At 35.5% G+C, this 17,679-nt stretch overlaps 3 protein-coding genes across 9 annotated transcripts; 1 reads left to right on the top strand and 2 right to left on the bottom strand.

Annotated features, from left to right (window-relative positions):
• Positions 1-876: 876 nt before the first annotated feature.
• LOC112291183 (uncharacterized) lies at positions 877-3,455 on the bottom strand. 5 transcript variants are annotated; one of them, XM_024538281.3, is made up of 6 exons: positions 3,051-3,186; positions 2,856-2,901; positions 2,604-2,707; positions 2,091-2,361; positions 1,472-1,548; positions 877-1,265 (listed from the first exon to the last, which is right to left on the bottom strand). In XM_024538281.3, exons 4-6 carry the CDS (start codon positions 2,287-2,289, stop codon positions 1,098-1,100), a joined length of 444 nt encoding a protein of 147 aa, XP_024394049.1. In that variant the 5' UTR covers positions 2,290-2,361; positions 2,604-2,707; positions 2,856-2,901; positions 3,051-3,186; the 3' UTR covers positions 877-1,097. The 5 variants fall into 5 exon arrangements, with proteins under 5 accessions (XP_024394049.1, XP_073394622.1, XP_073394623.1 ...); XM_073538521.2 differs by lacking the exons at positions 2,856-2,901; positions 3,051-3,186 and adding an exon at positions 3,320-3,455; XM_073538522.2 differs by lacking the exons at positions 2,856-2,901; positions 3,051-3,186 and adding an exon at positions 3,254-3,379.
• Positions 3,456-10,026: 6,571 nt separating this feature from the next.
• LOC112291837 (F-box/kelch-repeat protein At5g15710) lies at positions 10,027-12,008 on the bottom strand. Its single transcript, XM_024539749.2, has 2 exons — positions 11,137-12,008; positions 10,027-10,976 (listed from the first exon to the last, which is right to left on the bottom strand). The coding sequence occupies exons 1-2, from the start codon at positions 12,006-12,008 to the stop codon at positions 10,667-10,669; spliced, it is 1,182 nt and encodes a 393-aa protein (XP_024395517.1). The 3' UTR covers positions 10,027-10,666.
• A 626-nt stretch (positions 12,009-12,634) lies between these two features.
• LOC112291529 (putative transferase At4g12130, mitochondrial) lies at positions 12,635-16,439 on the top strand. 3 transcript variants are annotated; one of them, XM_024539074.3, is made up of 6 exons: positions 12,635-12,958; positions 13,093-13,825; positions 14,383-14,636; positions 14,970-15,068; positions 15,295-15,453; positions 15,812-16,439. In XM_024539074.3, exons 2-6 carry the CDS (start codon positions 13,302-13,304, stop codon positions 16,057-16,059), a joined length of 1,284 nt encoding a protein of 427 aa, XP_024394842.1. In that variant the 5' UTR covers positions 12,635-12,958; positions 13,093-13,301; the 3' UTR covers positions 16,060-16,439. The 3 variants fall into 3 exon arrangements, 2 of the variants coding, with proteins under 2 accessions (XP_024394842.1, XP_024394841.1); XR_002972448.3 differs by adding an exon at positions 15,625-15,708 and having other exon boundaries at positions 12,859-13,825; XM_024539073.3 differs by having other exon boundaries at positions 12,635-13,825.
• The last annotated feature ends 1,240 nt before the right edge of the window (positions 16,440-17,679 follow it).

The raw sequence follows: 17,679 nt of genomic DNA on the forward strand, positions 1-17,679 counted from the left end.
GTCAAACAACATGTTTGACATATAAGTTGCGCACGACAGGAATTGTAGCCAATTTGGAAGTTAAAGTACTAACCCTTGCTGTAAATCGGTTCGAAGTGCTGAACTAGCAAAATTACTATTGAGGAATGACAGCCCAGGAGGTCAGGGACTGCTTTGGTCGAACTGGTGTAAGAGGCACTACAACATCCAAAACCCCGAAAAGTTGAATGCGTTGCACTTTTGTAACATTTAAACTTCTGAGAGAGGACTACTGACACGTGCCGGCTTAGGAGCCAACTCCAACCTCAGCACACACATGTGTCAAACAACAGTGTTCATGTGTTACGAGTCGCCGCAGAGGTTGATTGCTACACTGCCGTGTGTTTTGCTTGAAAAACTCACCTAAAGAGGGACGTTGTTTAGAGCCTTGGGAGGCAAACCATTTTCAAACACTGAGAATCTTGTCTTCCTCCTGCTCTCATCGGCACTCACCATAGTAGCAGTGAAACAAACGAAAAGCAACACAATACCCACAGTGTAGCACCATAAACGGAGGGGAGCAAACTTTTGAGGTATGAGGATGCGAATTGACCACGCGTCCAGCATTTATCACATAATTGTTACCGCTGATGATGCGTAGAGTGAAAGCTAAGAGATAACGTGCACCAAATGACCAACTGCTTCATGGCGTACACTGAAAACCAACAGTGAGTAGAATTAAGAACATGATGTACGGATAGAGAGTAGGAATACGCAGTGTGGTGTCTATTTTCGAAACATTTTTTTATAGCGTCCGTGTAGTCCATTGTGATCTGAATTTTCAATTCGAAGGTCTCAAACTGATAGTTAGCGTCTGGAAAGTTTCCTTCGAAATTGACATTGTTTGAAACACCTTGAGTGGATAATTTAAGAAGTAGAATGCCATTTGTAAAAACCGATATTTGTATCGTCGAGACTTGCAGTCTTCATGAGCATTTTTGAGGTTTTAACCGCACAATGCAGCGAAATGTTATCTACAAGTTGAGCATCTCTATTGATGAGCCAGAAGCAGGTTTCAGAACATCCACCAGGAAGCACACAAAATAGGAAACTCCTACTGTTTTTTATATAAAGCAATCCTACCTAGTACCCTTACTCCGCTTCTGTTTTTCGCCTCTTCCACCTCCCCGTCCAGGATGCCGTATTACTTGAATTGGGCGAACCTGCACATGCGCCACGGTAGCACTGGTTCCGGATGTGGATTGCGCAGGCGTGCCTTCGCTTCCAGACCCGGACTGCCCGCTTCCCTGCAAAAGGCATCCAGTTTGTTGGAATCAGTGCAAGTTTATCAATTCTCTGGCAATCAGGACTCATAACACACTTCACAAGAATTTACCAAGGAAGAGTCGCATAAACCTGGAGTCCAATTTGATTCGTATGGCAATCAATACCAATTGCAAACTAGGCAGAGAGTCTGGGAATAAGGAAATGTGGGAGACGAGAATTTTCTTACATGGTCACCAGTGAATATGGCCAAGTTGGAGCGATGCCCCAAGGCCTGGAAGTCACCAACCTCTGAAGCTCCTCGACCTGCACAACTTCAACGTTGCTAAGAATTTTCATCCCTCTTAGAAGCAGTTTATATTCTTAATCTACTGCACTTGTAGTCCCCGTATTTTTATTTTTATTTTTATTTGTTTTTGTTTGTTTTTTCTTTTTTCGATAGAGATGAAAGTATCATCTACGTACTTATAGGCTTCACAGAAACTCATGAACCAAGGTGTGGAAAATGACAGCGAGCACAAAATGTGCTGCGACGTTAAAGGACAACAGTCTTGTCCTCATTAGGTGATTGCCCTGCCCTAGGATCACAGCAAAAGCCAAGTCTAACGTGGCTTTGCTAAGATTCCAACTTTATGACTGAATCATTATTTTATCTTTTTGTCGCTGAAGATCATTGATCCACCCATTACTTCATGACTTTTCTAGCACTGGCAAGAGTAGAGGAAGACGGGGAAAGGAGCACAAAGAGATATAATATGAACGATTCATGAAATGAAATCCAACTTAAGGCGAAAACAGGGAAAGAGGGATGCAAAGGCTTCTGTGGGAATATGAAAGTGGAGTCGCACGTGGTTTTTTAATAGGAGGAGCGGATGGTTCTTTTTCCACTTCGCGCTTTGATTTCTTCACAAGCTCCAGAAGCTCTTGATCACTCTCCAGAGCATTGCTGCTTAGAAGCTCAAGGGCACGGTTGAACACACGCACGAGATCCTGTGAGCCAGCATACCGTGCACCCATCTCCTTCCCCTTAGTAACGGCATCCCTCATCGTGCCTCACGAACTTGACCTAAAGTGCCAGTGTTTCTCAAGATGGTCGAGTGACCTCTTCAGATACTCTTCCTGCACATTCCAGAAACAAATGCTCGGTGCTCATGAAAATGCACCTTAAGACACATTACAATCCCTGGTATGCATACACATTCTTCTAGCAGTATGAATGCTGCAAAACATTTACTTGGGCAGACTACAGGGAAGTAACTCAATAGTAGGGTCGCCTCTGTAATGAAAGTAATTATCTGTTCCGGGACAGAAAGAAGTGAGAGTTAATAAGAAACAAGAATTCTTAGGTTTCAAAATCTTACAAAGCATTGTCGTGATTCTCGTAATTCTGAGAGCTTCATCAAAGAGAAATGATACATAACCCAAAATCTCCAATGCAGGAATTCTGAAGTTAATGCAACAACCTCTGCAGCCATGAAATCACACTTCAATCAATTGTTATACGATCACCAGCTGATTAATCGAAACGCTACCGAATCTGACATCTTCCATCACATTGGGGATATCAAGTCAACAGTAGCATACAATGTTGGCACACCCAAAAGTATGCATACCCAGAAAGACAATCTATCAGCCATCTACTGTTCAGTCGACTTCTCGCTGTCACACGAGCGCACAAACGTCAGATTGAGGAGCTGCGCATCGAAAGGGCTGCAGAGCATGCGGCAAAGATGAGACCGAGATGCAGAGAAGGTTTAACATCCAACAAACAAAAGGATTGCCATGTTTCCGAAACAGTGTCCATTTACCGAACACATTCACCCGAACTTGGTGAAGCCAGAGACCCTCGCAACCATAAGCCAATGTCTACTATGGCTTGAGGTCGCAGCAATGGCAAAAACACGTAAAAGGGCGCAGTTTGTTGCGAAAAAAGGAAGGAAACGAAAACATATATTTGAACAAAAAAATAAATAATATTTAAAGAAATTAATAAACTATGGTTGTTTTGTACCAGAATGCTTCAGCAACAGGGGTGTGAAATGTGGATTGAGAAAGTCTCTCCAAGGAATACTCATACCTCAATTTAGTGGTTCGGTGTCTCATTTTAACACTTTGTAATCACATTGAGGATCCAAAGAAGTCAACATCGTGAGTTAAACTTTGTTTATACTACCAAAGAATGAGGATCGGGATATAGAGAATTTATTAAGGGCAAATTACAAAGAATTATCTTTAAAAATGTAATATTTAAAAGAAATAATAGAAATTTGTTGTGTGACTTGTCTTTATATTGTCAAATCATGTTGAGGTTGTTGGATAATTAAGAATCAACCTCTAAATTAGATTTGGGAAGAATGAACATGTGTAATAGATGATTTTTTTAAATATAGAATTTAAAGAGATCTTTTATTCTTTTAAGCATGTATGCTTAATATACTAACCTATAGTTTAAGGGTGAAGAGATTTGCTAAAGAAAATGTAGCCAAAAGAAAGCCTAAACATAAGATTAGCCTATACAAAAACCTTAAATCTCCAAAACAATATGGTGAATATGAGCAATTAATTAACAATTATTGTGGGACTTTAAAAGTAGTTACTACAGTGATTTAAACATAAACTTTAAACTTTCTTGATATGAAGCACTTATGTTAAGCTATGCAAGGAGCTTCTAAAGCTTAAACTTTTAAATTAAAAAATATAAACATAGTTTCAAGGATATTGATTAATTATTTCTTTTAAAATACAACTTCTTAGAGAAAGAAATTTAATAATTAATTTAGTAATGGCTCTGTAATATATATATATATATATATATATATATGCTTACTTTAAATGATATTATATTCTTTGTTATTTTATGTATGTCATGTATGTTATGTTATGAGACAATATAATAGTTAAATAGAATAAAGTAAGTGTTGAAAAATTATTTGATTTGAAATAAAAATAAAATAAAATAAAACTTATGTGTTTTTGGTTTTTTGGAAGATGTATTTTTTTTTTATTAAAAAAATATATTTATTATTTTATTATACAATAATGGTCAAATATTCTGAAAACAGAGATAGTATAAATCAATATGTAAAAAAAATCTTAATTTTGGTATTAACTTTGAGTTGTACAATGTACATTCTTATTGTATGTTGTTGGACTTATTGAAAACATAAAAAAACTATGCATAATATTAAAGTATTGACAAAATTATTATGGATATAAATTCAAATAAAGAATGAAAATTTAAGTAATATTTATTAAAATTTTGTATTATAAGTAATAAGAAAATTAAATATTTCTATTTTTTTAATAGAACTCTTGGTTTTGTTACAAATATACAATAAATCATAATAGCAAATACATATTTAGTCTTGTAATTTTTTGTACCACTTTATATATATATATATATATATATATATATATATATGGATCATTCTAAAATTTCTTGTAAGTTTCTTAAACCATTTATTGTTGTTTAATTTTTTTTAATCTTCTTAAAAATAATATTAGTTTTTTATGATCATCTAATATCATTCTAAACCTCTTGCATTTTTTTTTAAAAAATAGATTTTTTATATCAATAAGATATTTTAAATTTTTTAGAATATTTATTGGAAGCTTTTGTAGAACCTAATTTTCATAATATAAACAATAAGTCTATATAAAAAAAACCTTGGTCTTGCTACTACAAGTTTTAAAATAATTAAAGCAATTTATTATTATTTATCTTGTATCTAATGTTCTTTCTAATTTTTATAGTAGTAAGTATTTCTTTTATTAGTATTTTAATTTGAACTACGATTTTAAAAAAAAAATTTTGTAAAAAAAAATTAAAAATATCAGATACAAGAATAATAATTTAAAATAATAATTTAAAATAATAAATTTAAAAATAGTAATTATAATATTATAATTTTATATTTAAATTTCACAAAAAATATATATAACTATAAATAAAAATTCTTATTAGTGTATAAATACTATACAAATTAAGTTAAACTAAAAATATAATTTTTGTATCTATTGTAGGTATTCAATTATTTTAATAAATAATTGAGAAATTACTAATATATTTTTAAATATTAAGATTTTATTTTATTCAAAGTGATATTCAAAATATAATTTTATTGTACTATGTTTTGGAATTTAAATTTTTTGGACATAATAATGAAATGCAATCAACATATATATATATATATATATATATATATATATTTAAAGTATTAATGTATGTTTTTTAATTTTAAAATATTTTATTATATTACCAATTATATCGATCAAATATAATGAAATAAAAATATAATACTTTAACTTTATTCTTAAATTTAATTAATATATAAATAAATATATAACTTGTAACTTTAGTAACTTCTTTGAATCTAATGCAAAGATTTAAAGATAAGATTTCTTGTATGTTGGAAAATATAAAATAAATATATAAGATTTTGTTGATGATAATTTTAGAAATATTTTAATTTCAAATTTGAAATAAGTCTTTTGATGCAAAGAATCATTATTAACTTTAAAAAGTGGGTATCTTAATTTTTAAGAAAAATATTAATCAATAAACTTGATTTTTTTTTTAAAAGTACACCTATTTTTAAAAAAATTCTACAGTAGACCTCATATTTTAAAAAATCATAAATTATAGTAACTTGTGTCTTTTTGAATGAAAATCTAGTCAATTAATTTTAAATTTATTTAAATTAAATTATTTAATCAATTAGATACACCTAATTTAAATAATCATTCATCTTTTGCAAGAAATAAGAAAAGAAAAGAAACTTGCAAAATCTACTTATTTTCACCAATAAAATAATATTTATAATAGGCTTTTAGATATATAAGAACCGTAAAATTTGAATTTAAATTTTATTTCCAGGTCATCTCATTTTAAATTACATATACATTATACATAAAAATAATTAAATAAATTTATTCAAATATTCAAATTCTATTTAATTTTGATTCTGTACATAATTTTTTATTTAAATTTAAATTTTAAAAATTAATAATTACTTATTAAATACACTTAAAAAGACTATTTGAAAAATTTAAAATATGTCAAACCAATTTTTAAAACATTAAAAATTTTAAGTCTATTTTTAATGTTGTTTCTAGACTTTTATTATTATTATTCTTTAGTATCATATTTTAAAATAATCGTAAAAAATATTACATAAATTAATTTAAATTAAATTATTTTTATTAAAATATTATTATATCTAATTTAAATAATAGGATTAAAAAAGAAAAAAATTGCTTGCCAATTTTGGTTTTTTATAGATTCTAATTAAATATCATAAAATGATCTTTAAATTATTAAAGATATTTTTTATGTAACATGGCATTTAGCACCAAATCAAATTGGATGAATGTTATTTAATTTAATTTAATGATTTTTTATCAACTTAATATTTTATGTTGATTGACCTTATAAGTGTCATTTAAGACTTGAGGGTTTTAGGTAGAAAAGCCTCATTGACCTAACATTCTTATTAAGTTGAGTCTTATAAATACTTTTAAGATAGAAAGCTCATTCTTAAATGATTTTTCTTGGATATGGTAACTTAGCCATTAAAAAAAGTGTAGAGTTTTTTCTATATACTTGGACTCTTAGATTCTTTCTTTGTAGTATGAGAGATAATTTAACTATCGGTGTTTAGATACTTCAACTTTCATTTGACAAGAATCATCTCTTTATTAACTTTTGTGGGGTAACAAATGAAAATAAAGTAGGTGATAAAGAATTTTCTCTTCTTCATTTTTTATAGATTGTTATATAAGAATTATTATTTTATTTCTACAATTTTGTATGTCTTTGGATATTGTCTTGTTGGTTGCTCCTATGGTGCTATAATATAATGCAACACTAAAAGCTAATGAGACATGATGCTTGGTTGCAATGCTAAAGGATTGAGGTACTAGAATTAGTGAAAGGATAGTGCACCGCTTTTTATCAAGGTGATAGAAGAAGGAAGGGATGACATCTTGGATATCAACCACCATTGCTTACCAGATTGATCCTTATTGCATTTGTACATTACTACTTGATAAGAAACTACTTTTGTTAAATTTTATTAGTTGGTTGCTTTAGATAATGTTTTTTGCTTTAATTGGTGTATTTTGCCATAACGGATCAGCTTAACAGGGTAAAATTGTATGATTTTTTTTTAAAAATTATTAAAAAATTATTTGAAATAAAATAAAAAAAAACTAACTATCTATGACAAGATTTAGAATTAACAACAAATCAAATGTGTGATTGAAGTGGATGTATGTACTAAAACAATTGTTAGTTAGAGAAGTACAACAATGAATGCATGGTTTTGTTTTGTTATGAGGCAAATACTTGTAGACGTTGTGGAAAGCAAAGACAGTCATAACAATCTAAACTAAGTGATGCAATCGCATTCACTTGAGTTTTATTACACCAACTTATGAGAGTCATGCAAAGAGATGTTTCTTGCTCCACAAGATTTGTGGATGTGATGAAAGTATTTGGATTATGGAATAGAAGTAGAAATAAGTTATTAAATTTAGTAGCATTAGGTTCCAAAAGAAGATTTTTTGCAGGGATAGATACAAGCTACTTACAACAACAAGTAAAGTCAATCCTATTTCTATTTATTTTATGTTTTCATCTGTTCCTATTTTCATATATAATCTATTATTAGATGAATGATCATTGATAAGTTTTTCACCAATTTATAAAAAAAATCAAACAAAATAAAATTGCTTATTATATTAAAAAAATATTATGTATATATATATATATATTGTCCTTAATTCTTATGCATTAATATTTAGAAATTCATTCTAAGAGCATATAGAATCTAAACTTGACATATTTTTAGTCATTATTATGTAATATTTTTCCAAAAAAGCAAATATTGTTATATGTTTGACAATTAGATTCATTTAGAAAATTGAATTAGTATTTATTTAATTTTATTTTTTTCCATTATAAGTTTTAATCTTTTTTTTATATATATTTTATATTTTGAACCTTGGTGCAATCTTATTTTATTGATACTAGTTTTGCAACTTATGACCATTAATTACAAATAAGTATCACTTACTTTGATTCACTTACAAATTCTAAATATATATTGTTGGAATAATGATGCATTTTGGATTTTGTCTTTAATACCTTCTTTTAGTTGTGAGCATTATTGTTGGAGGTTTTTGGAGTTGGTCTATTTGTTATTCTACATAATATATATTCAAAAGCAATGATGTTGGATTGATAGCCAACATAATTCTTTTATTTGCACCATGTACGTAGTATTTATTAGCTCTAGAGTAATCCAAAAGTGATTGTTGATGAATTACAAAGATTAGCAATTATTGAAGGTGCACATATAGGTATAAATTACTCTTAAGCTAAGAAATGGTTGTAAGTATTCAAGTAGTCTTTTTTATGGTACAAAATAGGAATTAATATTATAAATCTTTATCATCAAATTACTTAAAAAATGACCATGTTCAAGACTTTGAGCCAGTAGTAGATACTAACAAGGCAAAGATAGATGATAACAAATGAAGAAAGCAAAGACATATAATAATGAATGATTTGATAATTTCAAAAAATTCAATAAAGACACAATATCATAGCATTTCTAATATAGTTCTTCATGTATTTTCTATAGAAGAAATGAATTCTTACAATGTCTTGTAGAAAATTTTAAAGCTGGTGATCCATTTTTTTCTACAAAATTGGATATAAATATCATGTCTTCTCTAATATAACTAGTCTACAAAGTTTGATGCTAATGCATTGTAATAAAATAGAATCTTTGTCGACATAATTATAGCAATTGCTTAAAACAACATAAGAATAAATTTCTTTCTTTTATCACTAGGAGAGCATCCTAATCTAATCTATGCCTCCTTATTCTAATTGCCCAAATATAAACCAAGAGAATTAAGTGTCTCTTGACAAATTAAAATATCATAGTTGGTAGCACAAATCACTATTTAACATATACAAGTTTAATCACAAATTTAAAATATACAAGTTTAATCCTAATACATTGCATCCTTTAAATGACTATCAAAATATAATTCAATTAAATGATAGGTTTATTTAATAGATATCCTTGTTGTTTGAAGAGCATGAGATTGAAATCAGAGAAAAAACATTCAAGTTGTGGTAATATTCTTGAAAGCCTATCAATTTCACAAATATGCAAGGGAAGGTATATAGAGAAGCACCCTATGGTACAACTAAAGTTCTATCAAACAAGGACTTTACTCAGGGACCTATTTTGGCGTGCGTCAAAAATAGCGTGTCAGCCAAAACCAGGACGGTACACGCTATTTCGGATGTACGCGAAGCACCATTCATCGCTTTTCCCATCGTCACCTAAACCACAAAGAAATCGACACCGGTTTCACAAGTTGTCCGACGACGTCGAGTTGCTCTGTGACCAAACCCTACTCACCATTCGGGAATTGGGCAATGCTTCGCATTACTGACGAAAACCTTGAGAAAGTACTGCCTGTGCAGTGTGCTGCTAACAACCGTCACTCGGCTGAAGACGAAGAGTTGTGACTTAGGATGCATAGCATATGAATCAACATAACAACCGTCACTCGGCTGAAGACGAAGAGTTGTGACTTAGGATGCATAGCATATGAATCAACAAGGATCACTATAACTACGTGTGAATGTTGCCTAGAATGAGAGTTGTGAACCTTGTGTCGAAGTGTTGTGACTCAGGATGCACAGCATATGAATCAACAAGGATCACTTTAACTACGTGTGAATGTTGCCTGGGATGAGGGTTGTGAACCTTGTGTAGCACATGCTGTGCTTCAGATATAACTTTATAGACATGGCTTCCGATGGTATAAACCATCTGAATTGGGTTTCTTTCACGAGCTTAGAACCTCTCACCGTGTCAGTAATTAACAGCTGTATCGGTTATTGGTGGCGTTACATGCTGTTGTGTACTGAAGTGCTACCCTAATCATCATTTCAGGAATTTGTCCGAAGCAAGGACCGCTGTAAGGCAGGTTGAGCGGATCAGTGCGCTTGTGGACACCAGTGGGAAGTTCGATCGCACGTTTGAAGAATATCTTATCTTACAGTTAAATTTGCTTCTTTCTCCGTATTTGGAGCTTTTTGTACGGTAATGAGAAATAGAAGCAATTTTCTCTTTTGGCTTTCCTCGGTCACCTTCGGATTCTTATCTTGCATTCCAGGGATAACCTTTTACGTCTGTCGCGTGTTCTGAATCATTTTCATTGTTCCATTCAATGTTTTGTTGCAAATATAGGCCCCAGAATCGCCATTAGCTGTTCTAGGCATGCAAATCAGCGATTAGATTTTGTGCAGGAATCGTTCCGTTGTACGAAGTCTCGCCTCCAGCATCCTCATTGCGTCATGATAGAATGCAATATAGCAGAGAGTGTGCTGCACCTGCTAAAGGGCTGCATCCAGTCGAGGGTAATACGAGAACCAGGAATACATTGGGTGGAGGTCATGGGAGACGCAGGAATTAACCCATTGCCATGAATTGTCGGCACAATCAAAGATCACAATTAACCGGGGGGTTTTGCGATTGCTCAAGAAGATTCGATCGCCGTGACCAACGCAGTTGAACGACAAGAGGCTGGAGTTGTTGAGGAGATCCCTGAACAACCCCTCAGGCATGTTCTGCACCACCACCCAGTCCCGCGTTGGAGGCTGCAGCTCCCACACACATATACCCTCCGTTACGAAGTGCGGCCTCCTGAAATGACAACTGCATATAGTTCATGGTTTGATAGATGGCCATACAGTACCAAAAGAAGCTCACCTCTACAACAAATTTCTAAACGGAGTGGGCGAGCAGGCAACCGAATTCACTCGACTGGTGTGAATTAGGGTTTAGGATTTGCGGGCTTTGTTACCTCCCAAAGCCTCCAACCATGAGAAGGCGCTCCTGGCATTCCACCACATGAGGGCAAGTCATGAAATCCGGGATCGGCACATGCACTTTGCTCCACGTTCCCTGCTCGAGGTTGTAAGCGTAAACTCCATAAACGCCACTGCGAGTTTCCCAGGTCATGAAGTACAGCACACCTTTGCAATAGGCATATCCTGTGGTGATCCCGTCCTCGAGGCCGTTGGTGCAAATCCACAGGTTGGTTGTGGAGTCGTAGACCTCGGTGCGCAACACGGCGCCATTGCTGTTCACGGAGGCTAGGTTACTCCGCACTATGATTTTGTATGCACAAGTCTGTTTGTCAATGACCAGACCAAGGAGGCCATCGCGCCAGCCGCCGAGCATGGGAGGCAGCTTCCGCCAAGAGCTAGTGACGGGGTTGCAAACGCATACACTAGAACCCCCATTTGCTTCGTGGAGCCGGAACACAAGCAATCCACCTGCGACTGTCACGTCAGAGATGTCAAATGGGAGGAACGAGAGCGGAATATTGTGCCATTTGTTCTGCGTGGGGATGTAAGCGGAGACAACTCTATACCCCCGATCAGCGAAAATCAGGATCCAGGCGTCCTTCGATGAAGGCGTTAGCGCGTACAGTTCCACGAATCCTCGGGTGTGGGTAATGATGTTCCATGTCCGGCACACCGCTCGCAACCGAAAGATGCTCGACAAAGGCAACCAGGCCAGCACTCTGTCCACTAAATCTTCAGGGAAGAAACTCCATAGCTGAGGATCCATGACGACTTCTTGGCAACATGTTGTTGGAGCCGAGTCTTGCTCCACTGAGATGGAATCTGATTCCAAGCATTTCCGCGCCTTGTTCTGCTGGGCGTCCATCGCAGTGTGCTACCCGTCTCCTCAAGCTTGAACTGTAGCTCTCTTTACCCTTTGCAATCCATCACTGGTTCTGTGTCTACTGCTGTTTCAGCCATAAGAGGCTAAGGTGTATTTCCGTAGCGCTGCATGTGTGTGCAATGCTTGCACGTGGAAGCCGACCAGTTCAGAAAACTGTTTCATTTGCTTTGTTTCGGTGACACTTATGCGATTAGACGATCAGAAAAGTTCCGGCTGCGAGGAGAAGCTCGCAAACACATGGGGACTTAAGCTAGTAAAGAAACGATTCTGTGGCATTTTGACAGTGCACATGCTAGAAACATGAGAGGCATACGGTGAGGGAGAAAGGGGGAGGAAGGTGAAAGGAAAGGTATGTGCAGAACAATAATGCCCCGTCACAATGGATGCGCCTCTGCCACTCTCCATTTCCTTTCTCTCCACTGTCATGCCTCTTCCTTTCCCTTCATGGTCCTCACTCGCGCTCCCCATGTCATCTTTATAATCGTTCCCCTAATGGACTCAAACACCAAATCAACTCGGCCCAGAACTACAGTCCGGAGATGGCAAAGGCGGCATGAGTCTCTTACTCCATGAGCAGGCTCTTTGCTGCTCCGGAAGGTTAATTCTCAAGAGTAGGCGATCATGACCTTTGGAAGTCCTTACACAATAGTTGGAGCAGCGTAGTCGTCATGTCATGTCACACATTAAAACCCTAAGGAATGATAAGTTTGGTAGCATGCGGTATGAAGAAAGTTATCCGGAAAGAGAAGGGCTTCGGTGGCAACTGAATTTGTGATGAGTCATCGGAAACCCCATTCTCTTGTCCCAGTTGCTGTACGAGGTTCTCGTATTCGAAGTCCAAGTGGCAGTCAGCTGAATGTGCCAACACCCAAAGGACGTCTTTGCGGGGAGCGCCGTTGGGAACCAAGCATTAGTCTGCCACTCCTTGACATGTGTGTAAATTTGTGAATTGTGAGTTCTCGTTCAATTGTTGAACCTAGAGGTATTGTGTGAGGTTTTAGGTTGAAACGAAAGAGGAAGGTCTTGGAAGTTGACAGCTATTTTGAGTTCGTGCTGGAGTTTGCAGGGTGCACAAGGTAGACATTCGTCTGGTGAATCTAGATATTGTGTTTATACTGCAATTTTTTTCACAATCGCCAAGATTGGTCGCCAAGATTCTGGATTTATTTTCGAGTTGCGTCAGCCAACGCGTCAGAAGTTCGAGGTCGTTGGCTGGTACTTGAGCAGAGAGTGGAGCCGTACTTTAACCTAAAGGGTAGAAGACGACTTAGCAAAATGCTCGCGGGACGGCGCGCTGTGATTTCAACTGCATTATGTCCTCCTTCCAAGCACAATGCCGCAACAGGACTGCGTACTATTTTCGCATCGATATTGCGAGTAGCCGGGATTCATGGGAATTCAGCAGAGGGTTCAACCTCAGGGGACACCCCATTAGCTTCCAAGGGTCCGTATGCGTCGAAGCTGAAGACCAGAACAGTGATTAGGTTTGATGGGCCGGATGTGCTCAATTTCCTGCAGGGTTTAATCACGAATGACGTGAAGAAGTTCGAGGACAGCCCTTCTGGTGGGACATCCCCGCCTTCAGTTAATGCCTCCATTCTTTACCATCCGCCAATGTACACTGCAATGCTAAATTCTCAGGGGAGGTTTCTTTATGATTTATTCTTGTACAAACCGAATGTGGAGGAGGAGAAGCTCGATCGTACTGGATCTGGTCCTGGAGAGAGCCGGAACGCGCCTGTTTTGTTGGCTGATGTCGACTCTGCCGTTGCTGTCGAGCTCGTTACCTACTTGAAGAAGTGCGTCTTTCCTTCATCCTCTCTGATTTTTAAGTATGTTTTACCTAGAATCTTCATGTTGCAGTTGGCTACTTCCCAGACCTTTCATTCCTGTTAATATCTTAGGTGGTCGAAAAACAAGGTTCTTTTCTTGTTCTCATGGGTAACTACTGTGCACAAAAACAATGAAGGATCACAGATTTAAACGCATGTGTATCATCATTCTTTCGGTTATGAATTGCTCATCTCTGTTCTGTTCCTGTTGTATGCCCAATGTTCTGATTTCTGAGAAAAACAAGATCGTGTTAAGTCATTTGACGCTTACTCCTGGCTGCTCAATCGTGAGTACCGATCTTTCTACAATGGAACCTGATTTCTACAACACACATGAATACACTTCGTTCAATGTTATCAATCTTTCCATGCATATTTTTGGGGGTCGAGCATTTTATTTATTTTTCTTTTGGTCTAGCGTTTCTTCGCTGATATATTTAGTTGAAGTCCCCTCCATCAAGCTATATAGCTTTGTAATACAGAATAGAGGTTTTGTTCTTATTATTGCGACTCCCTGCTTACAGGCACATTTTACGGAAGAAAGTGCAAGTTCACGACATCTCAGAAGATCTTTCAGTTTGGCAATACTATGGAGGAAAATTAGCAGAGCATCCAAGTAACACAACTGAGTCAGAGGGTGGAGCGATTGGGTATGGAGGCACCAAGGATGAGAGTGCCTCAAGTTCAGTTTTAGTTAATGATAATCAATGGCGCTGGTACAAGGACCCACGACTGAGCACCCTTGGACTGCGGGGCCTCTTCTCGAAACATACTCCACGTAAGGATCTACCATGGGATCGAAGTATTCATTATCAAGCAAATCTTTATTTATAGCTTCACTTATGTCACATGTTTTGTTTTGAAGTTGTTCTGTGCTTTGCAAACATAATTTTGAAGTTATTGAAACTCCCATGCATGTATAGCTTCTCTGGTCGTATGTTATGTAGGCAGTATTTGTAGGTATTGCTGTATCCGTCTTAAACGTTCATACATAAAGCAGATTTGGAGATTATTGTTTGCAGTAATATACTTGGTAAGTATCCGTATGTTTGTAATCGCTTTCATCGCCCTACACTACGTGCTGATAATTGGTTAACATTTGGGTTTGTAGCACCTTTGGTCGAAGCCAACACTGAGGTGGAAGAAGACTACTACCTCTTGTGGAGATTAGAGCAAGGGGTTGCGGAAGGCTCCACTGAGATTCCCAAAGGTGTGCTGTGATTTTCTTTATGGATCTCTTGGATTTCTGTATGACAACGTCTTTATAGTTGATTGTAACTTAACTTCCTCGCATTAAAATCCGGTTTGTGCATGGTTTTCTGTCCATGTTTATATTTTCGTTCAGATGCTTAGATGGTGAACTTTACAATCAGTCAGCAACTATAGGTCCATGAAGTGGCCCTTGATGGACGTAAGTTGGTGATCTGGTACTTCAGGGGAGGCTATACCACTGGAGTACAATCTGGCGGGACTGAATGCGATCAGTTTCGACAAAGGATGTTATGTAGGCCAGGAACTTGTCGCCCGTACCCATCATCGAGGTGTCATTCGCAAGCGACTCATGCCCCTGAGCTTCACCGATACGAATGGAAAAGGTTAGTCGTACTTTCTTTCGTTTTGCTTGAGTTCCTTAATAGGCGTGCGCTTGGTTGTTTTGTTGTAGCACTTAACCATTCATGCACCATGAGTAAATGCTGCTCAGCACCCAGATGTCGTGTATTGTGTCAGCGAGTTTCACTTACAGCTTCATATTGAGATTGTGGAAGGACTTGGGAGTCGGCAATGATTGGTCGGCATAATATAAGAAGAATCACAAGATACTGTGCCGGAAAATTTTCGGTAGCTTCAGTGTAGGTGTTCGCGGTTCACGACAAATGTGACACATAAGTAATATGCATATAGAATGTGATAAAGGACTTTTCTCACTGTTGTACCTTCTTCTCATTTATGCAGAGGCACAAGCGGCAGTTGCAGTTGGTGCGGAAGTTCTAGACAAAAGGATTGGAAAGAAAGTTGGTAAAGTATCGACGGTGCTTGGTCCAAGAGCGCTGGGCATGATACGGCTAGAGTCTGCAAGAGAAGGCAACAACCAGCTGTGTATCGAGAACCAACATGATATTCTTGTGAAAGCTGTGCGACCCAAGTGGTGGCCCCAAGCATGGGGTCATGAGCATGAGGGTCTGGTGGCAAACAGTGCATAGCTTTGACATTTTCATCTGAAGTTTTACCTTGGAATGAAGATTCATGAAATCATCGTGTGAAGCTAGATGATGACTTGCCTGCTGACTTTTTCAGTGGTCCGGAATTGCACAAACGACGATGGGTGCATTACAAGCTGTTTTTGGTGCCATTCTGAACCACAGGTGGTTCGTCAAAATTGGAAAAAGTGATGCAGCACCGCTCTCTGGCATGATGTGTAGAAGCTCATAACTCACAGGTTTACTTCGATAGAATCTAACCTCCCAAGTTGTATCTTGCATGAAAGAAGTTCGATTGTGACCTTCCAATTGCAGTCATTGAATTTGGATTGCAACCATGTAGTGCCGCATCAAGTATCCTTCAATACAAGTTGATTTATTTATAGAGCTTGAATGTTTCAATATTTGCATTCTATGTGATTCCATGTCATGCTGTGTTGCTTATAATCCCTTTACTTTAGTAACAATGTGTTCAAAGATCATTAGAAAACAAATATCACAATTTGGATCAGCTAACAAGTAAGCAAGCAATATTAGGATTTTTCAACTTGGTTGTTCAATTTATGCAAGCTATATGTGCATATTGTTCTCTATATGTGCATCAATTACTATATCATGATTAGACAATTACTATATCATGATTGGACAATTACTATATTATGATTAGGCTTTAATGATGAACATGAATAAATAAAGACTTATTATTAATGCGAGGCTTCTTGGTGCAATGGTTTGATCATTTCATTAAAATTTGAAACAATGATGTGTTACAAATATACATATTTATTCCAATAATTATTTATGTGATTAAATAAATGTTGATAAAAATAAATTAATTTCATAATATCTTCTAAAAAAGCTTTTTAGAAGGTTCATAATCACTACTTTGACTTTATACATTTTTGTAGTTGATTAATAAGTTAGAAACTTAATCAACAAATTAATCATATGTAATAAGCTAACTATGTAGTGCACATATAAAAAACTTGCCTTGCAAGTTAAGACATGTATTTAACAAAGTCAATACATGTTAGAAGTCTTATTTAACATTGTCACATAGCTCTTATTTAGATAGTATATATAGAGGCAAGAGTAAAATTTTCTTCACTCTTATCAATTCTTTTTTTTCTTGTAGTCTAGTTTCAAGAGTCTTTAGTTTTTTAATCTTTAGTAATAGTCATTCCAATTTCTTTTTGAATATATATATATATATACTTTCTTATAATCATTTGTTAACTCTATTTAATACTCATCTCATTTGTTTATGTATCTTCTTTTAAGTTCTTGCCTTTAATAGATTGAGAAGAATGCTAATTTATTATTCTTCTCTTGTTTTTAGAAGTGAGAGAACTATTCTATTTCTAATATTGTATTTTAAATAGTACAAATTATCCACTTTGAACTAATATTTATTTTTTAAACACTATTTTTTTTAAATTATCCATTTTGTAGAAGTTCTTTCTTTTGGTTTGTACTTTTGATGCAAAATAATTCACGATTCTTTCATGATTTGATTTCATTGCTAAAAGTATTTATGACCATATTTGAAAAAAATGATTGAAAAAGAGCAATAGAGACTAAGTTCTTATCTTTATGCCAAGACTCATGATTAGCCACTATATA

Source organism: Physcomitrium patens, chromosome 14, assembly GCF_059467195.1.
Source record: "Physcomitrium patens ecotype Gransden chromosome 14, ASM5946719v1, whole genome shotgun sequence".
In the NCBI taxonomy this organism is placed as follows: domain Eukaryota; kingdom Viridiplantae; phylum Streptophyta; class Bryopsida; order Funariales; family Funariaceae; genus Physcomitrium; species Physcomitrium patens.